General features: G+C 34.4%; 1 protein-coding gene across 4 annotated transcripts in view; it reads right to left on the minus strand.

Annotated features, from left to right (window-relative positions):
* Nucleotides 1–2,584: 2,584 nt before the first annotated feature.
* Hectd2 (HECT domain E3 ubiquitin protein ligase 2) overlaps nt 2,585–26,202 on the minus strand; it is a 67,835-nt gene continuing 44,217 nt past the window's right edge. The window contains exons 11-21 of one of the 4 annotated variants that reach the window (XM_048338715.1): nt 24,353–24,449; nt 20,813–20,920; nt 19,966–20,098; nt 18,782–18,870; nt 15,389–15,547; nt 13,807–13,881; nt 12,988–13,075; nt 12,793–12,899; nt 10,697–10,812; nt 8,866–9,009; nt 2,585–4,858 (exon numbers count right to left, since the gene is read on the minus strand). In XM_048338715.1, coding sequence (XP_048194672.1) covers nt 4,738–4,858; nt 8,866–9,009; nt 10,697–10,812; nt 12,793–12,899; nt 12,988–13,075; nt 13,807–13,881; nt 15,389–15,547; nt 18,782–18,870; nt 19,966–20,098; nt 20,813–20,920; nt 24,353–24,449 — 1,237 coding nt within the window. In that variant the 3' untranslated portion in view covers nt 2,585–4,737. Of the gene's footprint in view, nt 4,859–8,865; nt 9,010–10,696; nt 10,813–12,792; nt 12,900–12,987; nt 13,076–13,806; nt 13,882–15,388; nt 15,557–18,781; nt 18,871–19,965; nt 20,099–20,812; nt 20,921–24,352; nt 24,450–26,202 lie in introns of those variants that run through there. The other 3 variants (XM_048338716.1, XR_007209895.1, XM_048338717.1) reach the window with 3 other exon arrangements.

A 26,202-nucleotide genomic window follows, 5' to 3' on the forward strand; every position in this document is an offset into this window, starting at 1 on the left:
AAAAAATCTGTCCTTCAGTCCTGAAGGCCAGTGCACAGTGCAGCCCAGCTCACAGTTGCAAATACCTGTCCCCACCAAAAACTTTTTGGCTAAGTAGGCTAATTCAAAGCCTCCATATTCATCCCTTGACTGATGAATGAGCCAGCCAGTAAGTGCTGCTACTAGCCAAGTCCAGTGTGTGGACACAAATATATCTGATCCCTGAGAAAAGTTTTGGCTAAATAGACTTGTTAAAGGTCCTTGTATGTGGCCCTCGTGTGTGTGTGTGTGTGTGTGTGTGTGTGTGTGTGTGTGTGTGTGTGTGTTTGGGGAAGCCACCCAGTAGTATCTAGGTCTCTACTTTATGGAAAAGGAATGGTCCAGGAAATTGGCTAGAATTCTGCATCTGAATCTCTACTCTAAGATAATGGAAAGAAGGTCACAGATACTCAGCTGGTTAGAGCTTTAAACTTACTGACCAACCTACTAGTGTATTTATTTACACAAATGATAGTGGCTATTTGCCCTTTACTCTCCAAACAAAACATTAAATTGGACATCTAGGTGGAAAGGTAAAAGCTTGCTGTGGACAAGCCAGAGCTGCCACTGGATTCCCTGAGCAGGACAGGGAACAGGATTTGAGTGGTCAAGTGCTTTCTGGCCCACTATCCGTTCTTAAGAGATTCCTGCACCCATTCCAACAGCAACTTGACATGTCTGGAACTGCTCCACTTAACTCTAGCAGATTACTTCAACTGCTGGACTTTCCCTGCTCCACCTAACTAGCTTCCCCTGACCTGGAGCCATAACCAACTACAGAACAATGCACCCACACTGTATCTGTTTCAATCCAGGGCCCTGTGCAGAATTTCAGACAGAGAGCTGATGAGTAGGGATTGGAGGAGAGCAAACATGGTGTTGATAAAGTCTAACATATATAAATTCTTCTCAATAAATAATATTCACTTTTCTTTCATTAAAATTATACATTTAAACTTTTCCTGTCTCTCATTTACCAATCATTCTTCAGGTAGTCTATCCTACCTTCTTCTTAATTATTCTTTTTGATCCCTTGACAACCCTTGTCAACTGCATCTTCCTTCACAATAACTGAACTATATTCCTACACACTTGTATTTTGTTTACCTGAAGCACTCATGCTTCATAACCCTTCTCCCTGTCTTCATTTTTCTCTCAATTGCTTAATTTTACTACCTATTTTTAAACTCTTACATAAGTAAGCTTCCTAACTTTATACTGTACCACACAAAAATGCTAATTCCCTTCATATATTGCATGATTGGTTGTTAGATAAAGTTGTTAAATGCTAAGAATAATTAATGAGTCAAAAGAAGATATGTATACTCATCTCAATGAAGTCAAGAACACAAATAAACAAATGAACTCAGAGGTCACAAATAACCAATTAAAAGAACTCAAGGAGGATACAAGTAAACAGATAAAATAAAATAAGGAATTTCATGTAAGACATGAAAGAATTGACAGAAATCCTGAGGGGAAAAAAATCAAATTGAAGCTCTGAACATGAAAAGCTCCTTAAATTAAGTGAAGAAGTTAGTCAAAAGTCTCTCCAGCAGACTGAATCAAATGGAAGTCAGGGCATCAAATAGAAAAGTAACAGAAAAGTCAGATGAAGGAAAAAAGAAGGAAGAAATATGAACAACATATACAAGAACTCTGGGATTTCCAATAAAAGACCAAACACACTAATTATCGGCATTAAAGGAAGAGAAGAGGCATAAACTAAAACATCAGATACATTCAATAAAGTAATAGCAGAAAACTCCCTACCTAGCTACAATAGCCTTCAGGACTCCAAACAGACAAGAACAGAAGAGTCCTCCCCTCCTCCCCCAAAACACGAGATAAGAGAAAAAAAAAAATTTAAGTTGCAAGATTACTCTTTCCAGCAAAGCTATTATTTATAGCTCAAGGACAAATAAATCTCTTCCATGATGAACAAAACTAAAGCAATTTATAGAAAATCTTTGTCAGCTATTTAAGATATAAAGAATAATATCCAGACTACAAAGAGCTCAAAAAGTAAACAGCAAAATAATAATCTCACAAAAACACTGAAAAACTGATGAGGAAAAAGGAGAGTAATGAAAATATAATGGACTAAAGTTGTTACAAGTATACTATATGGCCAGGCTTGGATGGCTCACACCATCCTAGATACTCAGGAAGCTGAAATCTGAGGATTGCAGTTTGAAGTCAGGCTAGGCAGGAAAGTTCATGAGCCTTATCTCCAATTAACCAGCAAAAATCCAGAAGTATAGCTTGGCTCAAGTGGTAGACTCAAACAATAAAAGCTCAAGAATAATACCTAGGCCCTGACTGGCATTAAAAAATGTATACTTTATGTATATATAGAATTATCATAATTTAAAAATATTACCAATGTATGCTAATTGAAAAATAAATTAAAACTTAGGTGCTGATGGTTCATGTCTGTAATCCTAGCTACTTGGGAGGCTGAGATCTTGGAAGGAGGGATCATCGTCCAGTTAGGGACTTCGAGTCAATGGTTGAGAGATTAAAAGAAGGACAAGACATTTTATAAATACTGATAAATACTGCACAATGCTTTAATTTACTGTGGCAGATACAAAAATCAAGAATTCATTAACAGATTGTATATAAAAAAGTAACTACATGAATTTTTAGCTGTTTAAATTAACAAAATGTAACAGTAGTGGTTTTTAATTTTAAATGAGGTATTATTACACTGTAAACCAAAAAATAGCATAAATAAATAAAGGTAATGTGCAATTTAGTGATTTATAAATTTCAACTTAACAACAGATAACAATAATCCTCCAGTTATTTATGGACTTTGTCACTTAATATCTGGCCTGCTTGTGAACATCTTATTTAAAAGTGACATAGCTATCGATATACAAGCACATCATTAAACATGCAGTCCAAGCCAACACTATTTTCCATGAGTCATCTCTACCAAATAAAAACTTTGTGTACATTTACTTAAAACACTTAAAATCTGGTTTCTTATACATGATTCTTTTGTGCTTATTAGTTAGTAGTAGCCTACATTAAACATCTTACATTCTAGTTCAAGCAGTGTAAGAGAAGCAGTTTTATTTGCGTATAGATTAAAAATAGAATAAAACCAAACCAAACCAGTAAGTACTTAACTCCCTTAGGCTTTCCAAAAATTTGAAGAAGAAATATCTTTTATTACCAATTGGAGAAGCAGAGTCACTTCCATCTCAGCAACAATAGTAATGGAAGTGAGCTCCTTTTCCTCAAAGATTGAGGAGTTAGCTTCAGAACTGTAGGAAAACAAGCGGGTTAGTTCCTCCACCCTTGAAGAATTCTGCTGGTTAGGTGCAGGAACCATAGTCGCAAGGAAATGGTCTAACTCAGAAAAGATTTTGGAAGTGTTATTTGCATATGAATCATATGCTGGTACTAAATGCTGGTTTTATTATTATTGCAAATACAACTTCAGAGTTTTCTGAAGAAAAACTATCAAAGAATAAGAGAATTCAATCCTAAAATGTTTGTAACATGCTAATAAAACTGCTTCATTTCCTATAAAGTAAAAAAATTACTGTGACTTAAAGGGCAGTGTTTTTTACATGCTAGTTTATGAGAAATGAGAAACAAGGGTATTTTGAACTTACTATATTCAGAATCCAGTGAGCAACAAACATTTTAGCCAAAATGTTGAGCTTTTCATTACACCAAGCTATATCATTTTGACACAAATGCTATTATTGTATCCACTTTTGTCAAACACCTTATTCTAGTTTTTCCAAAAATTAGTGTTTCAGTACAACTGGTGATCAGAATTATATAAATATGTCTTTACACCAATCAAATTATATATAAAAGCAGTTCTTTTGTGCTTGTAATTGACTTAGTTCATCAGTGATTATTCAGATCTGATTTTTTTCTAATAGTTTGATCTTTAAGAAGAAATGATCATTATACAAATATTACAGAGTACTCAGGTAACTGGTTTGCTGCCAATGTGCATGCAGATTAACAGTACTTAAAAGAATAAAACCGTGAATCCAATTAGTCTGAAAATACTCTTATACAATCATCTTTTTATTGATTTGTAAAAGCTGTATACACATCTAAAATCCTGAATTTACTTTGTAAAAATAAATCTTTAGCAATAAATGTCACTATCAAAATTCCATTTTTTCTTAAGACTATTATGTAATTATTTACATGCTTTTCAGCAACAGTTGAAAAGAATCATATAGGACCCCAAACCAGTATATCAAAAGACCCTGTAAACTGCATGTGCACTTATACTGTTGTTTACCTCTATATGAAAATATGGCTACATGCCTTATGTTAAAGATAATGTAGCTACTTACTTTGCTACAGTGTGCTAGCAGCACACAATCTGCCACTGGGCTTAACTAAGTCATAAATGCATTCTTTACTGCACCTTGCTTTCCCAGTGGAACACCTGTGATGAACTACTTATGGAAAATGATAAAGTGCTATAAAAAAGAGCAACTGGACTTACACCTGCCTCTGCCATGTGGTCTTTCCTTCACACAAGACATTTCTGTGTTTTTAGAAAATCATGCCTTCAACTAAACATTTCATATTTGATTTAAAAAAGCTTCAGTATTTTAAAGTTAGCGAACTTTGTGAAAGTATCTTGAGACAGAAACACAAAAAGGTTAAAGGCACAATAAGAAGGAAGTGAATGCTACATATAAAATATTATATTTCAAGTCTGCTAGGTTACTCAAGTCCAAAACCTTCTGAATTTGAAATTCCAATGATCAATTTCTGTTTCAGGTCCTTTTTGCTCTTGTAGGGGGGAAGGCAGAGTTGATTGAAGCAGGTGTGAGCCACAGGTAGCCTATGAAAGATGTTTTAAAGAGGTAGTAAACAAAATGTCTTTTAAAAACACCAGACACATTCCAATCCATTTTACTATTCTATGAGATGACTCATACTTTATTAAACAAATATTTACTGAGCACTAAGTTATGTATCAGGTGCCATGCTAGACACTAAGGTTTTATTTACAGACAAGGCAATTACAAGCCCTGCTCTTTGGAAACTTTCTTTTGAAAAACATTTGTTTGGCATCAAATCTGAATTTGAATACTGCTATTCAAACTAGCTGTGGAACTGTGAGATTCTTACTGTCTTCACACCTTACTTGTTCCATCATTATAATAGGTTTAAAAAAAAGAGAGAGATATACAGAAAGCACCTAGCAATGAAGTAAATAGCACAACACCATTATCTTCCAGACTTGACTGTTAAAAAGTTATGGAAAGAACATTTCTGAGACACTAAACAGCCACACTTTTAAAGTTGTTGCCCACAATGTCCATGCGACTACACCTTCTGAATCCTTACCATCATCTCCCCTAGCGCTCTACCTCAGGACACTGTTATCTTCAGGATTTTCACACATATCTCAGACCCTTTCATTCAGTGTTTATAAACTCCATAGAGTGGAATAGCTATCAAAGAAGTTAATAAATAAAAATAGGGGGTATACCAGAGGAAAGGAGATTTTAAAATAGCCTACGGCTTGAGTCTAAATTGAGAGAGCCCTGTGTTGAAGAGTTCATAGGATCAGCTATGTTTATTAATGCTTGGTCTGTGATGAACATGGCGCCAGAAAAACACTGTTTCATTTGTCTCAAAGCAACTAAAAAGTGGTTATTATGCTCAATATACCAATGGATAAAATAGACATGGACTATACAGGTTGAGTAATCTGTTCAAAGGTATAAAGCTAGAAAAGGTATAGATAGACCTGATAGTCAATTTCAGGTCAATCTGACTTTAGAACCAGTGCTGTTGATACATAAAAATTTAACATGGTTATTTAACAAAAATCTAGTAGATTTTTCAATGGGAGGCCTCATAGGAGGAATGGAAACTCTTCAGCTGGAGTGTTGTTCTTGTCTCTTGAGGTATCCTGTTAACTGCAATGCCATATGTCTTTGATAGCAAGCTATACTTAGTGTATGTGTAGTTTGCACTGGGAATCGTAAGTGTTGTTCTAGATTCATGACTAGGACATTTAGCTCATAAAGAAATCAATGAAATAATAAATAGTGAAGTTCACTGTAGTATCACCTTTGTATCAAAACAAAGTACACACATTACCTTTTTAAATTGATAATATATATTTTTTTGATAACAGAAAGGAAGCTTTATTATCAACCTTACATTTTGGAAGACTAGGCTTTTACCTTTCAAGCTCTATCTTCCCCTTTGCCCTTAAGGGAGTTTTAAAATACGACTTTCTTTTAAGGGAAGTGATGCAGAAAGGCTTGTAGGTCTTGGGTAAGAACTTAATTTGTTCACCTGGAATGTGGACAAGGTACATCTTAACTCATTGATGTAGGTCAGGGAGAGCCGAGTGAACCAAAGTTAACTAATATAAAATATTCCAGCTGAGTCCAGTGTTTCATACCTGTAATTCCAGTTACTGCAGAGGCAGAGATTAGAGAATCGTGGTTCTAAGCCAGTTTGGGTAAAAGATTCATGAGATCCTCATCTCAACTAATGAATTGCTGGGTGTGGTGGCTGTGTGCTTTTTGTCATCTTAGCTACATGGGAGTGTAAATGGGAGAGAATGGTGGTCCAGGTTGGCCTGGGTATAAACATGAGACCTTATTTCAAAATAGCCACAGCAAAAAGGGCTAGAGACATGGCTCAAGTGGTAGAGTCTGCTTGGTAAGAACAAGGCCTTGATATCAAAACCTAGAAACATTAAATAAAAATTACAAAATATCAATTTTGAGCAAATAAAGCCTTAAAGTTTTCTCATTTTAGGTGTCTCTCAACATTACACAAGAATTAATTTTATATATGTACATTCAAATATTTATTTTATACTTTTAGAATAGTCTTAATGTTGGCATAACTACTCATCTAGTATACATGTGCCTAGGTAGAAAACACAAAAGATATATAAGGCCTTGGTCTCTCCCTCGAAGAGCTAAAGGACTAAAAAATAAGGTAAGCAGCAGCACATCGTTTCTGTATCTGAGGAACTCACTGAAGGCATAACAACTTTTGGCTTTACAAGGGAAGTCGGTGTTAAACTGGGTCTTTAGGAAAGGTAGCAAGCACAAACTACCTACATGTAAAGGAAGCAATTTAAAGGAATGGAGGAAGGTAAGCACAAAATTTTATTTATGGAATTTAGTAAAAGAGTATACTGACTAAAGAATGGAAAGAAATAAAAACTGATACCTAGCTCGGAGAGGAACTGATAAGATTCTGGAAATATCATCACCAAATGGTGCTAAGGAAAATCAATTTAATAGGGTAACATAATTACAGAGGGGAGAACCTGAGTAGGCAGATCAGGAAGCAAACATTTAAATAAACTAGGATGAAGACAAAAACTAACTACATAAGGCTTTTGGAAGCTGGTAAAAGAAAGGACAGATTCTTCAAAAATGAAATGCTTCATTTCATTTCCCTGAGAGGAAAATCTCTCAGGACTCACAATGTTCAATGTATGAGGCAGGAGAAAAAAATGGTTATAGTCAAAGTTGTGTCTACTCAAATTCATTTTAGAAACTATAAGAAGTTTGATAAAGGAATAAGAAGATCAGAAGTAATTAAAATAAAGCCAGCATCACTTCATATGAAAACAGCATGAGATTTTAGAAAAGAAGTATAGTAGAAGTATTTCTGCAATAAGAATTGATCCCCACTCTAAACAAACAAGAACCCCAATTTAATATTTTTCCTAAAAATAAGATTATTTTCATAAAAATGAAAGTCAGAAATAAATTTGTATAAAAGTAGTGTAGGTTTTCAAAGAGACTTCAAAGCAACAATCTGACCTAACAAAATAAAAAGTTGATGGGATTGAATTCTTTCAGTTGTATTGGTATGTGTCAAAAACCAATAAAGGCATTCAGCCAAAGTCTCTTTCATTTCATGGCCATATTTACTGTGGAGGCATTTTAAAATTTATTTATTAACATAATTTTATTGTTACTATTAAGGTCTTGAACAGACGGGTTACCATTTCACAATTCAGGTAATGTATACACTTCTCTTTTGGACAATGTCACCACCCCTTCTTTCATTTCTCCTCCCGTCCCTGTCCAAAAGTTGCATAGTTCATTTTCTGCATAGTATATACTGAATATCATGTTTGAATTTGTCTACCTTCCTCCCTCATCTTCTGTACTTCACTTTTTCCCCCTTAATAAGCAGAAAAATATTTAAAAACACTAAAAGCACACACCACCACCAACAACAACAACATAGGTACCCCAAATTTCCATTTTCTGGAATTGGTTTTGATAAATAGTATTTTAAATGTTTAGGAGAGTTATGCCTTTCGGTTCCTGACCTACTGGTATCCTCCGTTGGTCTGTGTGTAAATGCCTAGAGTTGTGTATAAGTTATCATTTCCAGTTATATCTTAAACCTAATTTCCACATATGAGAGAAAACATGCACCATTTGTCTATTTGAGCTTGGCTTACTTCATTTAACATGATTTGTTCTGGGTTCATCCATTTTCCTGCAAATGATATAATCTTATACTTTCAAATGGATGAATAAAATTCCATTATGCATACACACCACATTTTGGGGGGCTACTCATCAACTCCAAGGCATCTAGGCTGTTTCCATAATTTGGCTATTGTGAATAGTGCAGCAATGAACATGGATATGTGAGTGTCTTTGTGATATCCTGGCTTGTAACACTTTGAGTAGATGTTCAAGAGTGGTATGGCTGGATCATAGGGAAGTTCTATGTGGAGGATTTTTTTATATAAAAAAAATGACATCAAACTAACTAGTCCCTCCAACTCCAAATTAACAATAAAATATGGATTAAAAATAAAATTATAATCTAGAAACTTGCCAGTTAGTAGAGGTTTCATTCTTTGAGATTTTGAAGTTCAAATCAGCCATCCCTCCTACAGGTACTCTGTCACTTCCAGTAGTAAAATGAAGCAACTTCTTTTGAAGATCAAGAGGAAATCCAAGCACAACATCCCAAAAGTATCTACAGAAGAAAATTTACATAAATGATTCTATCAAAAGTCTCAAAAATCATAACAAAATAATACAAACTTTTGAGAAAAAGTTTCTTTAAACATATGTAATATCCATGGACTAGGGGGCAAGGTTCAAGAAGTAGAGTGCTTGCCTTTCTGAGTTCAATCACCCAGTATTGCAAAATTGTAAAGAAAAGATAGAAAAAAAGAGATAATCTTATTGTAAAATTAAAAGAAGTTTTTATTTCCTAGTCATATTTTTTACTAAAATCACATTACATAAAATAACATTTTTATAACATTATTTAAATAGTTCTAGAGTAGATAATTTAGAGCCTTTTTGATGTTTATTTTTATTATCTTTCAGTAGGTGTATAAAGGAATTGCCATTTAGCAAAGCAGTTTATGAATAAAATGTATCTTAGCCAATGTCACCCCTTTTAATAATCTCATCCATCCTCTTTACCTACCCCTTCCTTCACTCTTTTTTTCTCTACTCTTCTTAATTTTGTAGGATATGCATTGAATTCTTGACTACATTCTTCCCCTCTTCTCCTCTTCATTCTTCTACCCTTTTCCCTTTCATCCCACTCCACACCTTTCAAGTACCTGCTTCCTGCTGTTTATTTTGTTGAGCATTGACTTTGCCTTTCTAGGGAATAACACTATTTTAGTTCTCCCTTGAATCTACCATATTTCAGTTAATACATTTGTGTACACTTGCATACCACCCAATGTATTTACTTAAACATTTATAAGTTAAATCTAGCTTAAAAACATGCATCCTTTGTCTCTCTAGGTCTGACTTACTTCACTTGACATAATTTTTCCCAGATCTTTCCATTTCTTTACAAATGGTACAATATCAATCTTTATTATGAATGAAAAAAATTCCATTGTGTATAGATAGCACATTTTCTTGATTCATTAGTCCACTGAGGGGCATCTGGGCTGATTCCATTCCTTGGCTATGGCAAATAGTGCTGCAATGAACATGGTGGCTTTGCTGTACCCTTTTTGATAAATGCACAGGAGTGGAATTCCAGAATCACAGGGTCATTCTATGTTGAAGTATTTGAGGAACTTCCATACAGTTTTCTAGAGTAGTTGAACAAGTTTACATTCTCACCAATGAGTATCTAGGGATCCGTCTTGACCATATCCTCAACAGCATCTGTTATTGTTTGTTTTCTTGATAATGGCCATTCTAACTGGAGTGAGGTGAAAGCTCAGTGTTGTTTTGATTTGTATTTTCTTTATAGCTAGAGATGGTAAGCATTTTTTCATGTATCTATTGGCTATTTTTACTTCTTCTGAGAAGACTCTTGTTAGCTCATTAGCTCGTTTACTAATTGAGTTGTTGGTTTTTCAAGTACTCTGCACATTCTGGATATAGATTCTGTTTCTGTCCTACATATAATTGTAAGCTGTATTTTTCATAAAATACTATTAAAATGCTATTTATAAGCATAGTACCCCTGAAAGTTTACAACCAAAGCTATTTTTAAAAGTAAAATCCCTTTACTTTCTTTAAATAGAAAGCTACTTATGCAATTTTCTTCTACTCTACAATATTTCCATTACTTGATTTACAACTTGATTACTTAATTTACATCTTGATACACAAATAAGCAAACTACATTCTATTTTGTTCTATTTCCTACGGCTCCACCAGCAGAAATATAAGGAACTCACCTTATAGTTAGGTCTGTTTTTGCATAGCCATCATACTGAGTACTTCTTTGCAAAGCATGCATATCCAGTTCGGGGCTTCCACAGACAAGAATTTCAACTTCTTCCGGACGAAGCAGCTGTCAATAATTATTGACCAGAATAGTTATTAAAATGGTAGGGTTTTTTTTGTTTTTTTTTGGCCAGGCACCAGTGGCTCATGCCTATAATCCTAGCTACTTGTCTGAGGATTGTAGTTCAAAGCCAGCCTAGGTAGAAAAGTCTATGAGACTCTTATCTCTAATTAAGCTGGAAGTGAAGCTGTGGCTCAAGTGTTAGAGCACCAGCCTTGAGTAAAGAGCTCAAGGGCAACATCCAGCTCTTGAATTCTCACAAAAAAAAAGAGAAAGAAAAAAGGAAAGAAAGAAACTAAAGGAAGAAAGAAAGGAAATAAAAAGAGAGAGATTAAAGTCCTAAAAATCAAAGAGCAAACTGATATTTAATTCTGATTTTCTCTCTCTCCATTCCCACAAATACCAGTACGTTCTAATTAAAACTTTATTAGAGTTCAGTAAAATACTTCTTTTTCAAAGGTGTAACAAACACATCATAAAGGTTACTCTAAAACTAGCTGGAAAAAAAAATAAGCTACAAAAAATAAGCTACCTCTCCTCTTGCCCTGAAGTAATTTCAATAGTCCACTTCTCTCCTATGAAAAATAATCATTGCTTATAATTTAACTGAATGAAGATTCAAGTGGCACGATGGAGTTCTATCCTTAGTAGCTGAAGGGTTTTATATTATTATTATTATTTTGTCAGTTGTGGGGCTTAAACTCTGGGCCTGGGCGCTGCCCCTGAGTGGTTCAGCTCAAGTCTAGTGCTCTACCACATGAGCCATAGTGCCACGTCCTAGCTGAAGGGTTTTATATAACATTTCTAACACTCAAGTCCAACTGGATGTGGCTAATTTACATGGTTAAGATAAGTCAAAGCAACTGGAGTTTACCATTATTCTGGAGAGGGCAACTCAGAGTTGCTAAAGGATTCTTAAGGAAGCAGGAAGCAGTTAGCAGTGAGAAAAGTGTGGTGTTTACTTGGAAGCTAAGGGGCAATGTCCCGTGGGTTTCTATTTGGTAAATTAAAAAAAATTATATAATTAAAGATATTATTGTACCAGGATTTGAATTCAGGGCCTTGCATTTGCCAGGAGAGATGCTCTGATCTACCACTTGACTCATACCCCCAGTTCTTCTGTTATTTTTCTAACAGCTGAACTGTGAATCTATTTGTGCTTTTTGCATAGCTAGGTTGACAGGTGTGTAACACCACAACCAGTTTTTATTAATTTTGATGGGGATATTGTGAACTTCTTGTCTCAGCTGGCCTTGAACCGTGATCTTCTCAACCTATGTCTCCCAACTATCTCATTAGATTATAGCAACTTCAGAGCCTCTGTAGTAAACAGGGCCATTTTTACTTATTTATTTTTGTCTCTGGGACCTTGTGCTCTTGCTTAGATTTTTCACTTATAAGCCACACTTCCACTCCAGCATTTTCCTGGTTAACTGGAGATATGTCCTGTTGACTTTTTTGCTTCGGCTGGCTTTCAAACCATGATCCTCAGATCTCAACATCCTGAGTAGCTAGGATTACAGGTATGAGCCACTGGCAACTGGCTCCTAGGGAAAGCTTTAAGGTCTATGCTAATAGCAGAAGGGGTGGGGGGGAATGAAGTGCATGAATAACTTTAGAGAAGTAACAATGAATTGGGAAAAGTGTGTTTATTTCTAGCTCTTTTTTTTTTTTTTTGCCAGTCCTGGGGCTTGAACTTAGGACCTAGGCACTGTCCCTGAGCTACTTTTGCTCAAGGCTAGCATTCTACCACTTGAGCCACAGCACCACTTCTGGCTTTTTCTGTTTACGTGGTGCTAGGGAATTGAACCCAGGGTTTGTGCATGCTAGGCAAGCATTCTACCACTAAGCCACATTCCCAGCCCTCTAGCTCTATTTTTTAAAGAAAAGATCTAAATTAAAAAATTCTAATTAAAAATATTTATTTGTCTAGGTTATATCATTATGAAATCGAATTGAAAGCGCAATTTAAAGTTTCAAACTCACCATTAGGGCATTTGAAGCACATACACTATGAAATCCATAATAAAATGCAGCAAACTGCTTATAGATAGATTTGTTGAGAAGGAAGTCAATATAAAGTTGTACGTATTCTGGAAAGCAATTGTACATTTGTTATGTAGAAAGGTAAACAGTAAATAAACACTAATTCATTTTAATTAAAAGTGGTGTCTAACTTACCTTTTCTATTTTGATTGGTAACTGGAATTTTATCACCTCCTGGCTTTAAATTATAAGACTTAATTATCCCAAATTCTTCTTGAAAAACCTGATGGGAAGTATCATAATAGCATATGAGTGATATCATTGGTACAATGATATAACAGATTTCTAAAATTTAAAACAAATGATTTCCTACTCCCATCAAAAAGATAACTATAGAAAGGCTAAACTATACTGGCATTTATTTATTTATTTATTTATTTATTTATTTATTTATTTATTTATTTATTTGTATTACTAGAGTTTGAATTCAGGGCTTTGGGCTTACTAGACAGGCATACTGTCACTTGAGCCACTCCCTCATCCTTTTTGTATCATGGAGTTATAAAAAAAGGGGAGGGTTTTAATCCTACATGTGAAATACAATTAAATATTTTAATGATAGCCACAGAATTTGTGTGCCACCTAGCCCCAATACTCAGGTCTTTGGAGCTATGTAGGTCACTATAACTTCTATCTTCTAACTATTCTAAGAGCAATGGGAATAACACTGTTTTAGCTTCAGTACAGCTTCAGTACATCAGCTTCAGTACAGAAGAGGCTTATTTTGAGAGGGTGAAAGGCTTAGAGACTAACCAAGTCAAGGGAATATCTAGTGGATTATCTTGAAGCAATTTTGTCAAGTTTTCATCTACTTGTGTCTCCCTGGGTGTCTCTATCAGGCTAACCTCTAAGAAGGGGATTTTTCATCTTTTTTAATGGTCAGTATTAAGTACAAATGACATTTTTCATATACATGGTATATGGCTGACAAACATCTATATGCCCTTGTAGTACCTGAAATGTTGAATAGAAATCTTCTTCAACATTGCCTTCATATGATAAAAGTTCACTTAATCCATGGGCCAATTCCTATAAAAAGAAGTCTGTTATGTCTTTTAAAATCGATTAGGACTTCAAGTAAATCTATCATAATTCATTTATGTATGAGATAATGGGTAAACTCAGATTTCAAAATAAATATTTGAGATGTATTTTCCAGAACTCAAAATGCGCATTACCAATTTCTGTCATCTAAAAGCTTGGAAAAACTCATTATAGGTCATACAGGAGGAAAGTATACATTTCAGACGAAAGGTTGTTTAATTCTAGGGTCTATTCTTACGCAGCAAGCAAAGCATAATTCTAAAGTGGTTTCCAGCATAATTCAGAGCTATCTGCTACATTATTGTTTATGAATTTGTAGTGTTTTATAAAAAGACACAAAAAATGCTATTTTAGGACTTAGCTTTTAAACAAAAAACATAAAAGATCACACTTTAAGTAGTTTATACTTGGTTACTGTGTCCTTTTCTTTCAAGTACAGGGTGAGAACAAAGGAAGAAATATTTTATTATATTTTGTTATAACTCAACTTGTCCATGAATATGAACTTAAAAACACAACATAGCATTTTTAAAATTATTGAAAGTTTTCCAGGTGCTTGTGGCTCATGCTTGTAATTCTAGCTATTAAGGAAGCAGAGAGCTGGGGGTTGTGGTGTGAAGCCAGCCTGAGCAGGAAAGACCAAGGGGTTCTTATCTCCAATTAACCACCACCACCACCAACAACAAGTCAGTGTGCTAGCCTTGAGCAAAATAGCTCAGACACACCTGCCTACACCTAGAGTTCAAGCTCTAGAACTAGCACACAAACAAAAAAAATTATTTTAAGTTTATAATAATTTTATTTTAAATTATTAAAAAAGATAAGAAACAGGGCTAGAATGCTCTGATATACTTCATATAATACAATTCTCCATTAAAATGAATTTTTATATAACATAAGTTGGGTATAGATTTGATATGGTGGTCATCATTTGTTTTAATAGTAAAACCTAGTGTTTGCATAAGAAAACTAGAACTCAAGAAAGGTTAAATAACTCATCCAAGTGCACAGAGCTAGTACGTGGCAGAGCCTAGTTTCAAATTACTGTCTCTCAGACTGTTCTACTATTTTTTTTTTTTTTTTTTTTTTTTTTGGCCAGTCCTGGGCCTTGGACTCAGGGCCTGAGCACTGTCCCTGGCTTCTTCCCGCTCAAGGCTAGCACTCTGCCACTTGAGCCACAGCGCCACTTCTGGCCGTTTTCTGTATATGTGGTGCTGGGGAATCGAACCTAGGGCCTCGGGTATACCGAGGCAGGCACTCTTGCCACTAGGCTATATCCCCAGCTGCTGCAATGTGGGTGACTGTAAGAAAGTTCTATTGGTAATGGGAATTTTATCACACCACGACTTTAAAATATAGAGCTTAATAGGAAGAGGAAGCTAAGTAAAAAAACTTTTAAAGTAGAAGGAAACAATATTTTAAAAGAACAGCACTAGGGAAAAAAGATAGTATAGATGAGACATTAAAGGACAAGTTAATAAGTTATACTTACAGGCATAATTTGACATAAGTCATCAATGGTAACACTGCAGATGCCTACTGGTGTATTTTGATCATCAGGAACAATGGGAGGGCTCAATAATTTCTTGTAACAGCAGGGAGGGAAACGAATATCCAAGGTAATGCTGTTATAAACTGCTAGTCCCATAAGCTATGCATACTAAATGTTAAGCATTAACATAAGATCCATGGCAACAAATGAGTTCTGAATTATGCAGCAGTCTATTTCTTCCGGATTTAACACTGACTTTCTAATTAGTCCCACGCATTTCCTCTCCTCTATTTCATTTATTTTCCCTATACTGTATACAATATAATTCCTTGATTGCCAAAAGACATATAAATAAAATTTTAGTTGATAAAGTTAAATGATCATCCTAGAAAAGCTTATCTAAGATAATAGTAGATATAGATACCAAGTTCAGACATTTCTGCAAATTATTTAACAAAAAATTTTGAAATCTCAACAAGCATATTGGTGGTTTTATAAGCAGTAGCAAAAGTTTATTCAGAACTTATTTCAGAAAACATTACTAATTTTAGAAATAGCCATTTTAGCTATTTTAAATTTAAATGCAGACTGTGTTAAAAGAGCTGAAATAAATAAGCACACTACTGGTAAGTTAATAGGGCAAGAAATCTTCTATAGTAATACTTCAAGGCACTAGTTTAAGTTTACTCTAAAAGTCAAAGTTAAAAAGTTATTGATGTTGGCTGGGAATATGGCCTTGTAGTAAAGTGCTCGTCTCATGTTCATGAAGCCCTGGGTTCGATTCCTCAGCACCACATAAACAGAAAAAGTCAGAAGCGGTGGTGTGGCTCAAGTGGTAGAGTGATAGCCTTGAGCAAAAGAAGCTCAGAGACAGTGATCAGGCCTTGAGTTCAAGCTCCAGGACTGGCAAAACAAAACAAAATAACCAACTTTGTCCAATATTTTATTTAGTAATTATATAGCAGAACATAACTTGTCTATTTGCTGAGTTGATTTTAGATCAACTTTTATAATATTTGAATTGTTAATTACATATACAATTATTAAAAAATTCATTTCATAGACTCAAAAAGAAATTTATAAGCATATGGGCTGAGTATATCTGAAAACAAAAACATTGGAAGAGTGCCAATATTTCTAAGGCAGAATGAAGGCTGGTAGTTAAGGAATAGCTATGCTATTTTATAAGCAACTATATAAAGACTGATCAGTATTCAAGAGAATACTGAAAATATGTTCTAATATATTACTGTTAATAGTGGTGATGATGAAATTAGTTTTTGATCCTCTACTCCAGTGATAGCTTGTAACATTTTTCATTAAATATTTTAAAATATTGTAATGTGTTATAAAATATTATAATTCTGAAGTCAGATTTTTCACAGCGAGGAAGTAGGATGATAGATTTGCAACAGGGCACTCACATGCAGAAGCATATTTCTGTTAGCACTTCATCAACCTGCTTTGGCTGAAGCAGTGATGGGGATGAGGTAGCTTTTCTTCTGGATCTACTGGGACATGTGGTGCATGCAGCAGAATTAGAAGACCCCCCATCTCTACTATGTTGCCTCTTCTCCTAGATCCAGTATCCATTGTATCATAGGCAATTATACTTTCAAAATATTGTTAAATTTTAGTTCTTCACAAAACCTTCAAAATATTTTAGTTATTACTGTGCATTTTATTACAAACTTTTTTTTTTTAAAACACAGAGTGTGAGCACTGTCCCTGAGCTTCTTTTTGCTCAAGGTGAGCACTCTACCACAGAGCCACTTCCAGCTTTTTCTGTTTATGTGGTACCTAGGAATTGAACACAGGGATTCATGCATGCTAGGACACTCTACCAGTAAGCCATATATATTCCCAGTCCTTATTACAATTTTAAACTAAGATTTCTATACGTCTGTGGATGTGTGCTAAACATATAATAATGTTGAATTTAATTAAATTATTTAATTTGGGATACAAAAATGTAAATATGCCTAGTATGATTTTTAAGATAATTACTGAATAAAAACTAATATCCATTGGATAAGAAAGTATTTGACAAGTTCATGATTTTATGTGTAGCATCATTTTAAAAGTATAATAGATGAAACATAATATTTTCTTACAAATATAAGTAAATCAAAATATCACTCAACTCTCAGCAATGATATAAAAACATAAAGCATGATCATATACATCAGGAACTTAAGTAGGTCATAATGTGGGGGCTGGAGCCTTCAAAGACGGCTGTAGTATTGTAGATGGCAGAATTAAAACAGGATTCTTTGGTACTGTGGAATTTAGCACTTTGAGCCTTTAGACAGACTATATATTCAAATTTCAAAATAACTTTACTGTCTCAATGTGCCTTACTTCCCTCCTGCTATTTTTTTCCCCATCTAGTTTCTCAATTTCCACATTCCTCAGGATTGAAAAGTCTTAAATAAGATGGCTCTAAATTCTTTTTCTGGTAGTGTCTTTAAAAATGATCAGTGCCTTACTACTATGTATCAAGCTCATCATAATTCAGTCTTTTCTTCCCCCTTCACTATTCTTCCAACTTATACTGTCCTACTATTTCCAGTCCTACCTTAACCAAATATAATCATTTAATTTAAGACTTTCTACCTGCTCTTGGAAGAATATAATGATTCTGAGAGTAGCTGATTGTGCACTGGTGTTTATCTGTACATTTGCTTCTTAAAGGTAGAATTTCTTCTCTTCTTTTGATGTAAGCATCTCCAGTGCTTGCTCATTTATTTACTCTTCCCTCTTTGCCTCCACAGATAATTTATTTCTGAAAATTGAAAAAAGTTAATGTGGAGGCATCTTGTTGACTTTCATAAGCCAGTGCCGAAATACCTTCCACAAAACACCTGATAGTGATCAGACATTGGCAAAATGATTTATTATTAAAAAACACTACAGAATGTTGTTTCTATGTTTTAAACATTCCCATTCCACAGATTTTTTCAATTGTTTCAAGATGTGTCCTTCATGTCTCAGGGTTCAGGAATATATTAGAGAGCTAAGTTTAGTTCTGACAAATACAGTTTACTAAACAGGGAAATAAGCACAAAAATAAGTAAACAGAAAAATAGTTAATAATGAATAGGAACCACACTGATTTTTAAAAGTGTTAAAAAATATTCGATAATTTAGATTATATGTGAAAAAGAAATTAATCTTTTGAGAAATTTTCAGAAAAATAATCTAGATTTTTTAAATTAGCAAAACCTATTAATGTTATATAGCTGCGATAATACATATGGTAGAGATTATAGAAAACTTATTTGACAAGAATGGTTAGTTTTCTAAAATAGTATTTTTCTAAAACATAGATACCACTTAAAAAATCTGTAGTCTAGTTCAGTAGCACCTCCTAGTGGAAAGTTTAAAGGATACAATTCCAACCAATCGGAATTCAGAATAATTATCACATTTAAAGCTGCTAAACCAATGGCAGTGTGAATCCTTGTGATATGTAAACATGCCTGAAAACAAGAAAACATAATTTGGTTCACATGATTGGTTAAAAAAGTGAAAATGGTAAAAATGTACATGACATCCAACTATGTTCCAGGTTAAAATTTTGTTGCAAATCTCAATGTATAGAAATACATGCATACTAAATAGAAGAACATGTTATTATTCTTTAAGCTGAAGCTAGAGAAGGGGCAAAGACCAGACATTTTTATAAAAGCTATAAATTACAACTCTATAAAAGCTATAAATTGCATGACTTATAAGTTAATGCTCATAAATAATTTTGCAAGCTACCTGGAGATTTCAATTTATCCATATCATCCTTCTTTCTGTTTTCACTTTTTTGTTCATTTGTTTTATTTTTGTTGCCAGTCCTGGGGCTTTGACTCAGGGCCTGAGCACTGTCCCTGGCTTCTTTTTGCTCAAGGCTAGCACTCTGCCACTTGAGCCACAGTGCCACTTGTGGCTTTTTCTATATATGTGGTGCTGAGGAATCAAACCCAGGGCTTCATATATACGAGGCAAGCACTTTTTGCCACTAGGCCATATTCCCAGCCCCTGTTTTTACTTTTTACATATATGTAAAACAGAAAGAATATAGAAAAAATAAGAAAACTACTGAAAACTTTGCTTTATTTAGGTAGTTTATCTAAATAAAATTTAAATTTCAAAGCTTTATTTTTTCTAGATTAATGTATTCCTTTCTTAAAATGACTCTGTAATGGCAGAGGTTTCCAATACTAGTGTAGAGCAAACTAGTTTTGGTGTTTAATTTTGGGTATTGTTTATTTCTGGACATTGTTTATTTCAGTGACAAATTATATTTTTAGACATTGGTCCTATTCATGAAAGGCATGAGTTTCTTCACAAATACTTACTTTTCACCTTAATATATCTTGTGTAGCATTCCCAGTCAGATAATTAACATTTCAATCATCAATTTGGTCAAACAGTTCTTAAAGTTAAAAATAGCCATTCAATAATCATTTAACATTGATGTTTGATAAAAAGTATGCAAAATCATAAAGTCTATTTTAAAAAGTTAGTACTTGACTCTAACACTTATGAAAAAAAAACACTATTCATAAAAACTAAACACTCACCATAATCAGGATGAAAAATTTGGCGAATTAGGAGAAGAAACCATTCTTTAGTTAAGCCACCCATATCCAAACCAGCTTCTCCTACAAATGTAACTTTCAGCTTCTTTTTCAGGTCTGCTCTTTTCCGGGTTAACTATTTGAAGAAATTATATAGTAGGAAAGAACAAAGGACAGTTAAAAGAGAATTAACTATTTTTGATTCTGGAAACTGTTGGATAGTCTTATCTAATTTATAAAACCCCATCAATCCAACATCTATCCCAAATTTGCCAGTGAGCTAGGTATTAGTTTGTCTTACAGATAGGCAAGTGTCTTGTTCAAAGTTCCTGCTGCCAATATTATATTGCCCACCAGAATTTTAATTTAGAAAACTATAATATAAAGTAATTAATTCTTTGAGCATTTCTCAAATATTAAATTTTTTAAAACTTAGATAAACCAGTCATTATCTTCAGGAAACTTTATGTGTATATGTCATCGATGTTTATGTGGACTTGAGTAAGCCCATTAGAATCTGCAGGTCAGATAATCTAGGAGTTGCATAAACTAGATAACACATCTACCAAGTCAGAGATAGATGAGTCTAGAATCCAGATAGCATACTAAGAAACATGAGTTACTCATTTAAGTGTTCTTAAGTCCTTTTTGAGTGTATTAACAACAAATCATTATTAATAATAATAAAAATGAATATAAAGCTTAATTATGTAAAACTGGCTTTAACTATGGATTTGAAGTTTAATGAAGTGTACTTAATAGGCATATAGAAATAAAAAATAGCTTACTAAGACTGATGAATCATATTTAAGAATTTAAAGAAATTAATATATTTTGGGATAAATTATACCTCATCAAGTGAATCGCTAACCAGATGTGTCCGCCTTACTTTCATATTTAGAAATAACATGTTCATATCAGGTCTCTGTCTTCGAGATACTTTATCCACCAGACTTTGCTAATTAAATAAGAGAGCAAACAGTTTCACTTTTAATTTTACTATGCTTTCATTTAAAATATTTAAATACTTCAGTCAAAAATCTCTTAATCATTGCCTGTATCACTGCTCATACAAACCATTTCATAAAATCAATATGTACATCTTGATTTGTGAAAATGCCTATTGCATCATTCTGAAACAATGATAACCAAAGGGAGTCCAGAGGGTGGACCAGAAACAATTTGACTTCTATATAAAGAACATTGCATTACAGCTTCAGTTTGTCTCATCTCTTAAATAATGAAGTTTTCTGTTTCATAAATATAAATATAAAATGGGAATAGTTAAGTCATGGTAAATACATCTGAAAATAAACTCAGACTTAAGCTATTTTAGACAGTAAATTTATTCTAAATGCACAATTAATCTACTTTTAGAAAGTAACTGTTCAATATTATAAAAAAAATCTTAATGTTCACATACTTTTGTACATACTGCTAGCTGTTTATCACAGCCATAGCCATAAAAGCCAAGCTTGTGAAGTGTCTGAAGACATAGCTAGCTAGTGAAGTCTAATGCAGCTACAGCTACTAAAATTATGGTCGTGAAAACCATGTAGATACTATAAGAAAATACGCCTGAAGAGAGTAATGAACATATTGTATATAATACTGCTTCAACTCTGCTAAATTTTCCCATATAGGGAAAAGTATGAAAGAAAATGTACTAAAATATCAAGAATAGTTATGTTTGTGTAATTAATTTAAAGTATCTGTTTCTCATGGCTCTTAAAAATTTAATCACTAAGTATATAAAAACCAACCTACTAAAATACAAGGTATATAGGTCATTTATCATATAAAATTTACAAGTTTCTGTATTAATTTATCTAAATAATTTCTATCAGACTATTCAATATTCTTTAATAACAATGAAACAAGTTTTTGTTCAGATTAAAGGTTAATATTTCAAACATTTGAAGTACATACAGTAATTTATTTTTAATAGATAAAACTTTTTATCTATTAAAACTATATAACTTAAGGGTACTTGGGATTCCACATTAGATTCTGTATTATACTGTTTACTACAACACAACCCGTTAATTAAGAGCCTCTCTACTGCTCCAATATCCAATGCTAACTGTGTTTTGCTTCATCGAGTTCTCTCTTACTAAAGAGATCTGCATTTGAGAGAGCATCCTGTGTTATGGATCTTTTATCTACCAATCCTATATTCTAGTTCTAGCATAGCTCCTAGCAGTGATGATGTAGATGAACAGAACATAAATTTATATTAGCATGCTGATGGCAGACAAGCTTAGTTAATTTTTTAAAAAATGCTCCAAATGAAAGAAGTAACCTAACAATAGTAAGAATTTTAGACAGTCTGACTGAGGAAGTCATTTTCAGTGGAACTTCTCTGTAACTTTAGACTGTAGCATAAAAGGTCTTCTTACATGAGCTATCAATAGGGTTGTCCTTGTATCAAAATAACAAACAGGCATTAACTCAAAGTAAAATGTCTGTTAACAAGTTAAAATGTTGGGTACATTTCTATGAAGTAATAAGGCTATTTGGCTCTTCATTCTCTACTCATTTCCTTCATGCTCTGTGCTCTGTGGCTATACCTGCCAATTACATTTTAAATAGAACCAGAATTCCAGAAAAAACATATTTACTATTTTGAGGGTGAGTGACAAAAGACTTAGTATTTTAAGAAAAATTTGGAAAAACTTCTAGCTCTTTAGATTTTCCTTAAAACATAGCACAATGAGAAAAAGTATTAGGAAAGTCACATTATACAATATCAAAATGACAAAGTTCATCTTTGAGACTGTATCTGTTCAAGATCAAGTAACAATTCTGATGATATATATCTATATATCTGTTTAAACTCAATCTTCAGGGGGTGTGAGGAATGTTGATTTGGAATTCCTTTAAGAGCTAAAGGCAATAAAATTTCCTCTAGGGGCTGGGAAGGTGACTTAGTGGTAGAGTGTTTGCTAGCATGCATGAAGCTCGAGGTTCCATTCCTCAGTACCACATTAACAGAAAAAGCCAGAAGTGGTGCTACACTTCAAGTGGTAGAGCACTAACCTTGAGCAAAAGTAGCTCAGGGACAGTGCCTAGGTCCTAAGTTCAAGCCCCAGGACTGGTGCGTGTGCGTGTGCGCGCGCGCGCACACACACACACACACACAGAGTTCATTGAGCTAGAGGCCTGGCTCAAGAAGCAAAGTGTCCAGGAGCAAGGCCCTGAGTTCAAATCCAAGTACTAAAAAAGAAAACAAAAAACTCAACTAATTTTAGCCAGGTGCTGGTGACTTATACTTGTAACCTTAGCTACCCAGGAAGCCAAGAGTGTAAGGCTCTCAGGCAGAAGCTGGTCTGGACAGGAAAGTTCACAAAATCTTATCTCCAAAATGACCAGCAAAAAATAGGGCTGGAAGTCTGGCTCAAGTATTAAAGCAGCAGCCTAGCCAAGGCAATGCACTGACTTCAAACCAGCCAACACTGCCCCCCCCCCAAAAAAAAACCCCAACCCAATAATAACAACAACAAAAACCTCACTGAATCTATTAGACAAGATCAGTAACTTTTCTGTTTGGTAAATGATAAGGAGTGTTCAAGGACAGGCTTTATAAGCTTCACCGTGTTCTATAATCTGCTTAATGTCAGCCTGACTGCTATCCTAGCTTTCATGGGTCTCCATGCATCTAGGTTTCCTAGGAACCAAGTAAAACAAAAGCAAAAAACATCATTCACAATTTTGCAGGTATATTTCTCAATTCTCCATGATAAATACTTTTCTAACTTTTTGGTTTTTTAAATAAAGCCTAGAGGGGCTGGGAATATGGCCTAGTGGCAAGAGTGCTTGACTGGTATACATAAAGCCCTGGGTTCGATTCCCCAGCACCACATATATAGAAAATGGTCAGAAGTGGCGCTGTGGCTCCAGTGGCAGAGTGCTAGCCTTGAGCAAAAAGAAGAATCCAGGGACAGTGCTCAGGCCCTGAGTCCAAGGCCCAGGACTGGCAAAAAAACAAACAAACAAACAAATAAATAAAGCCTAGAATATACTACAATGGTTTTGCTCATTTGTGTTTTAAAGATCCTTGTTATTTCGCCCTAGGTTTCATCAGTGACCTTGTTATCTGGACAAGGAGGAGCATTATACAAAATGAGGTCCAACAAGCTCCTAGAAATATGAGTCTGTGAGAAACACTGACTCTTCTACATTTGTAATATAGTAAGTCGATTATATGAGGCATGCCTTCTCTCCCATATTATCTACAGGTTTAAGTACTTTGTAGGGGAAGTACAATATTAATTTTACTTTTAACATTTTCAGAATATGCTAGAAACAATCTGACAGACATATAACTTATTTATTCAATTATTTACTGTATTGTTTATAGTCAGCATAAGTAGTTTTATAGCTGGCTTACCCTTGCAATGCTTATCATCTGTTGCTCTGAGTCTCTCTGAATAATGATTTTCTTGGCAGCTATAGAAATAACGAACGGGTACTGACAGAAGGAAAACCTGCTCAACAAGTGAAAACAGAAAAAGCAAAATGGTGTATTTTTAGCAAAATTACACTAAGGGAATTTAAGGCACCTCTCCTAGTAATAAAACATTACTTTTGTATTGTGTTTTACCATTTGAGAAATGATTTTATCATTTAATTTCCACAGCCCTGTGAAGAATGTTGCCATTGGTAAGTATGCAGTGCATTTATTCTCAAAAGGAAACTATATATAATCTTCTGAAATGTATGCTAATCATGTTCATTGCTTATATAAAGAACTACAGCTTATCCAGTCATCTATTATCAACCAGAAAAAACATGGCAAACACCAGAACTGGGAGGCAGTATTATTATAAAGAAGGAACAGGACAGAAAACTCATATGCTCAGATTATGTAAGTATACATTGTTAAAATGTTGAAGTGTGAGTATTGTAAATGAAGAAACATAGCAATAACTATAGCACACAAAGGTGCTGGTGTTTGAACTCAGGGCCTTATGCTTGCTAGGCAGGCACTTTACCACTAAGCTATGCTTCCTGCCCACAGAGTAATAAACTTAAGATAAACCAATGCTTAGGAAAATTATGTTGCTCTTAGTTTTATTTAATGGTTCACTTGTAACTTAATGCTATCATATACATAAGTTCACTCCTAGGTCCACTTTTATACTATGAACAAAAGCCATAAAGTACATAGACATAAATGTACTTTATGAAGCATGAAAGTGGCAGCAGTAACACCTTAGCAGTAAGGTTCCCATTGAAGTGACTACCTTGTGGCTGATGGGTGAATAACTCAGTGGTGGAGCACTTGTGTAGAAGTAGCTGCAATGAATTAATTAGTGATTGTTGAGATCCATCTCAGCAGACAGGTGGTATATTTATGACAACTGGGCACAGTGAAGACATTGTAAAAAAAAAAAAAGGAGATAGCCCTCGTATGAATGGAACATGAAACTGCTTTCGCTCTGGACAAAACTGTTAGGAGTTGTTCAGCACTAGTGTGTAGTAATTTTGAATCACTAGTAGGAACTAAAAATTTGAAAATAAAATGCAGTGAACTTTATAGGACACATTATTAGTTTCATTACATACTTCCAAACAGTGCTTCTCAACCTTTCTCTTGTTATGGTACATACAAAAAATGATGTGATATGTATGAAATATCCAGGTAAACCCAGATGAATCTGCTTATGGTCCAAGGTAATTTGCCCTGACTCCAGAACACATTCAAGTTCAAGCCAGCTTGAAGGGCTGATGGGATTATATTATCAAACGTCCTGTCATTTTTGGTATATGTATTTACAATGGTCAGAGAAACTCTCTGTTAAAGGATGTCACTGAAATAAGCATAACTCTTAGAGTTGTTTCATGTCAATTATACTAAAGTATGAGGAAAAGTATCATTTTAACACTTGGCTAGAAAATACCATCTGAGGGGCTGGGAATGTGTCTTAGCAGTAGAGTGCTTGCCTAGCATGCAAGAAGCCCTGAGTTCAATTACTCAGTACCACATAAACAGAAAAAGCCACAAGTGGCACTGTGGCTCAAGTGGTAGAGTGGTAGCCTTGAGCAAAAAGAAGCCAGGGGCAGTGTGCAGGTCCCAAGTTCAAGCCCCAGGACTGGCAAAAAACAAACAAACAAGCAAAACAAACACCACCAGACTGACCATCGTTCTCAGAACAATGTTTGTTTAATTCTCGATGTTCAGATGTGGACTAACACATGTCCCAAACGCCACCCAATATTTTAGACCAATTTTGGTAA

The sequence above is a fragment of the Perognathus longimembris genome, chromosome 2, assembly GCF_023159225.1.
Source record: "Perognathus longimembris pacificus isolate PPM17 chromosome 2, ASM2315922v1, whole genome shotgun sequence".
NCBI classification, from domain to species: domain Eukaryota; kingdom Metazoa; phylum Chordata; class Mammalia; order Rodentia; family Heteromyidae; genus Perognathus; species Perognathus longimembris.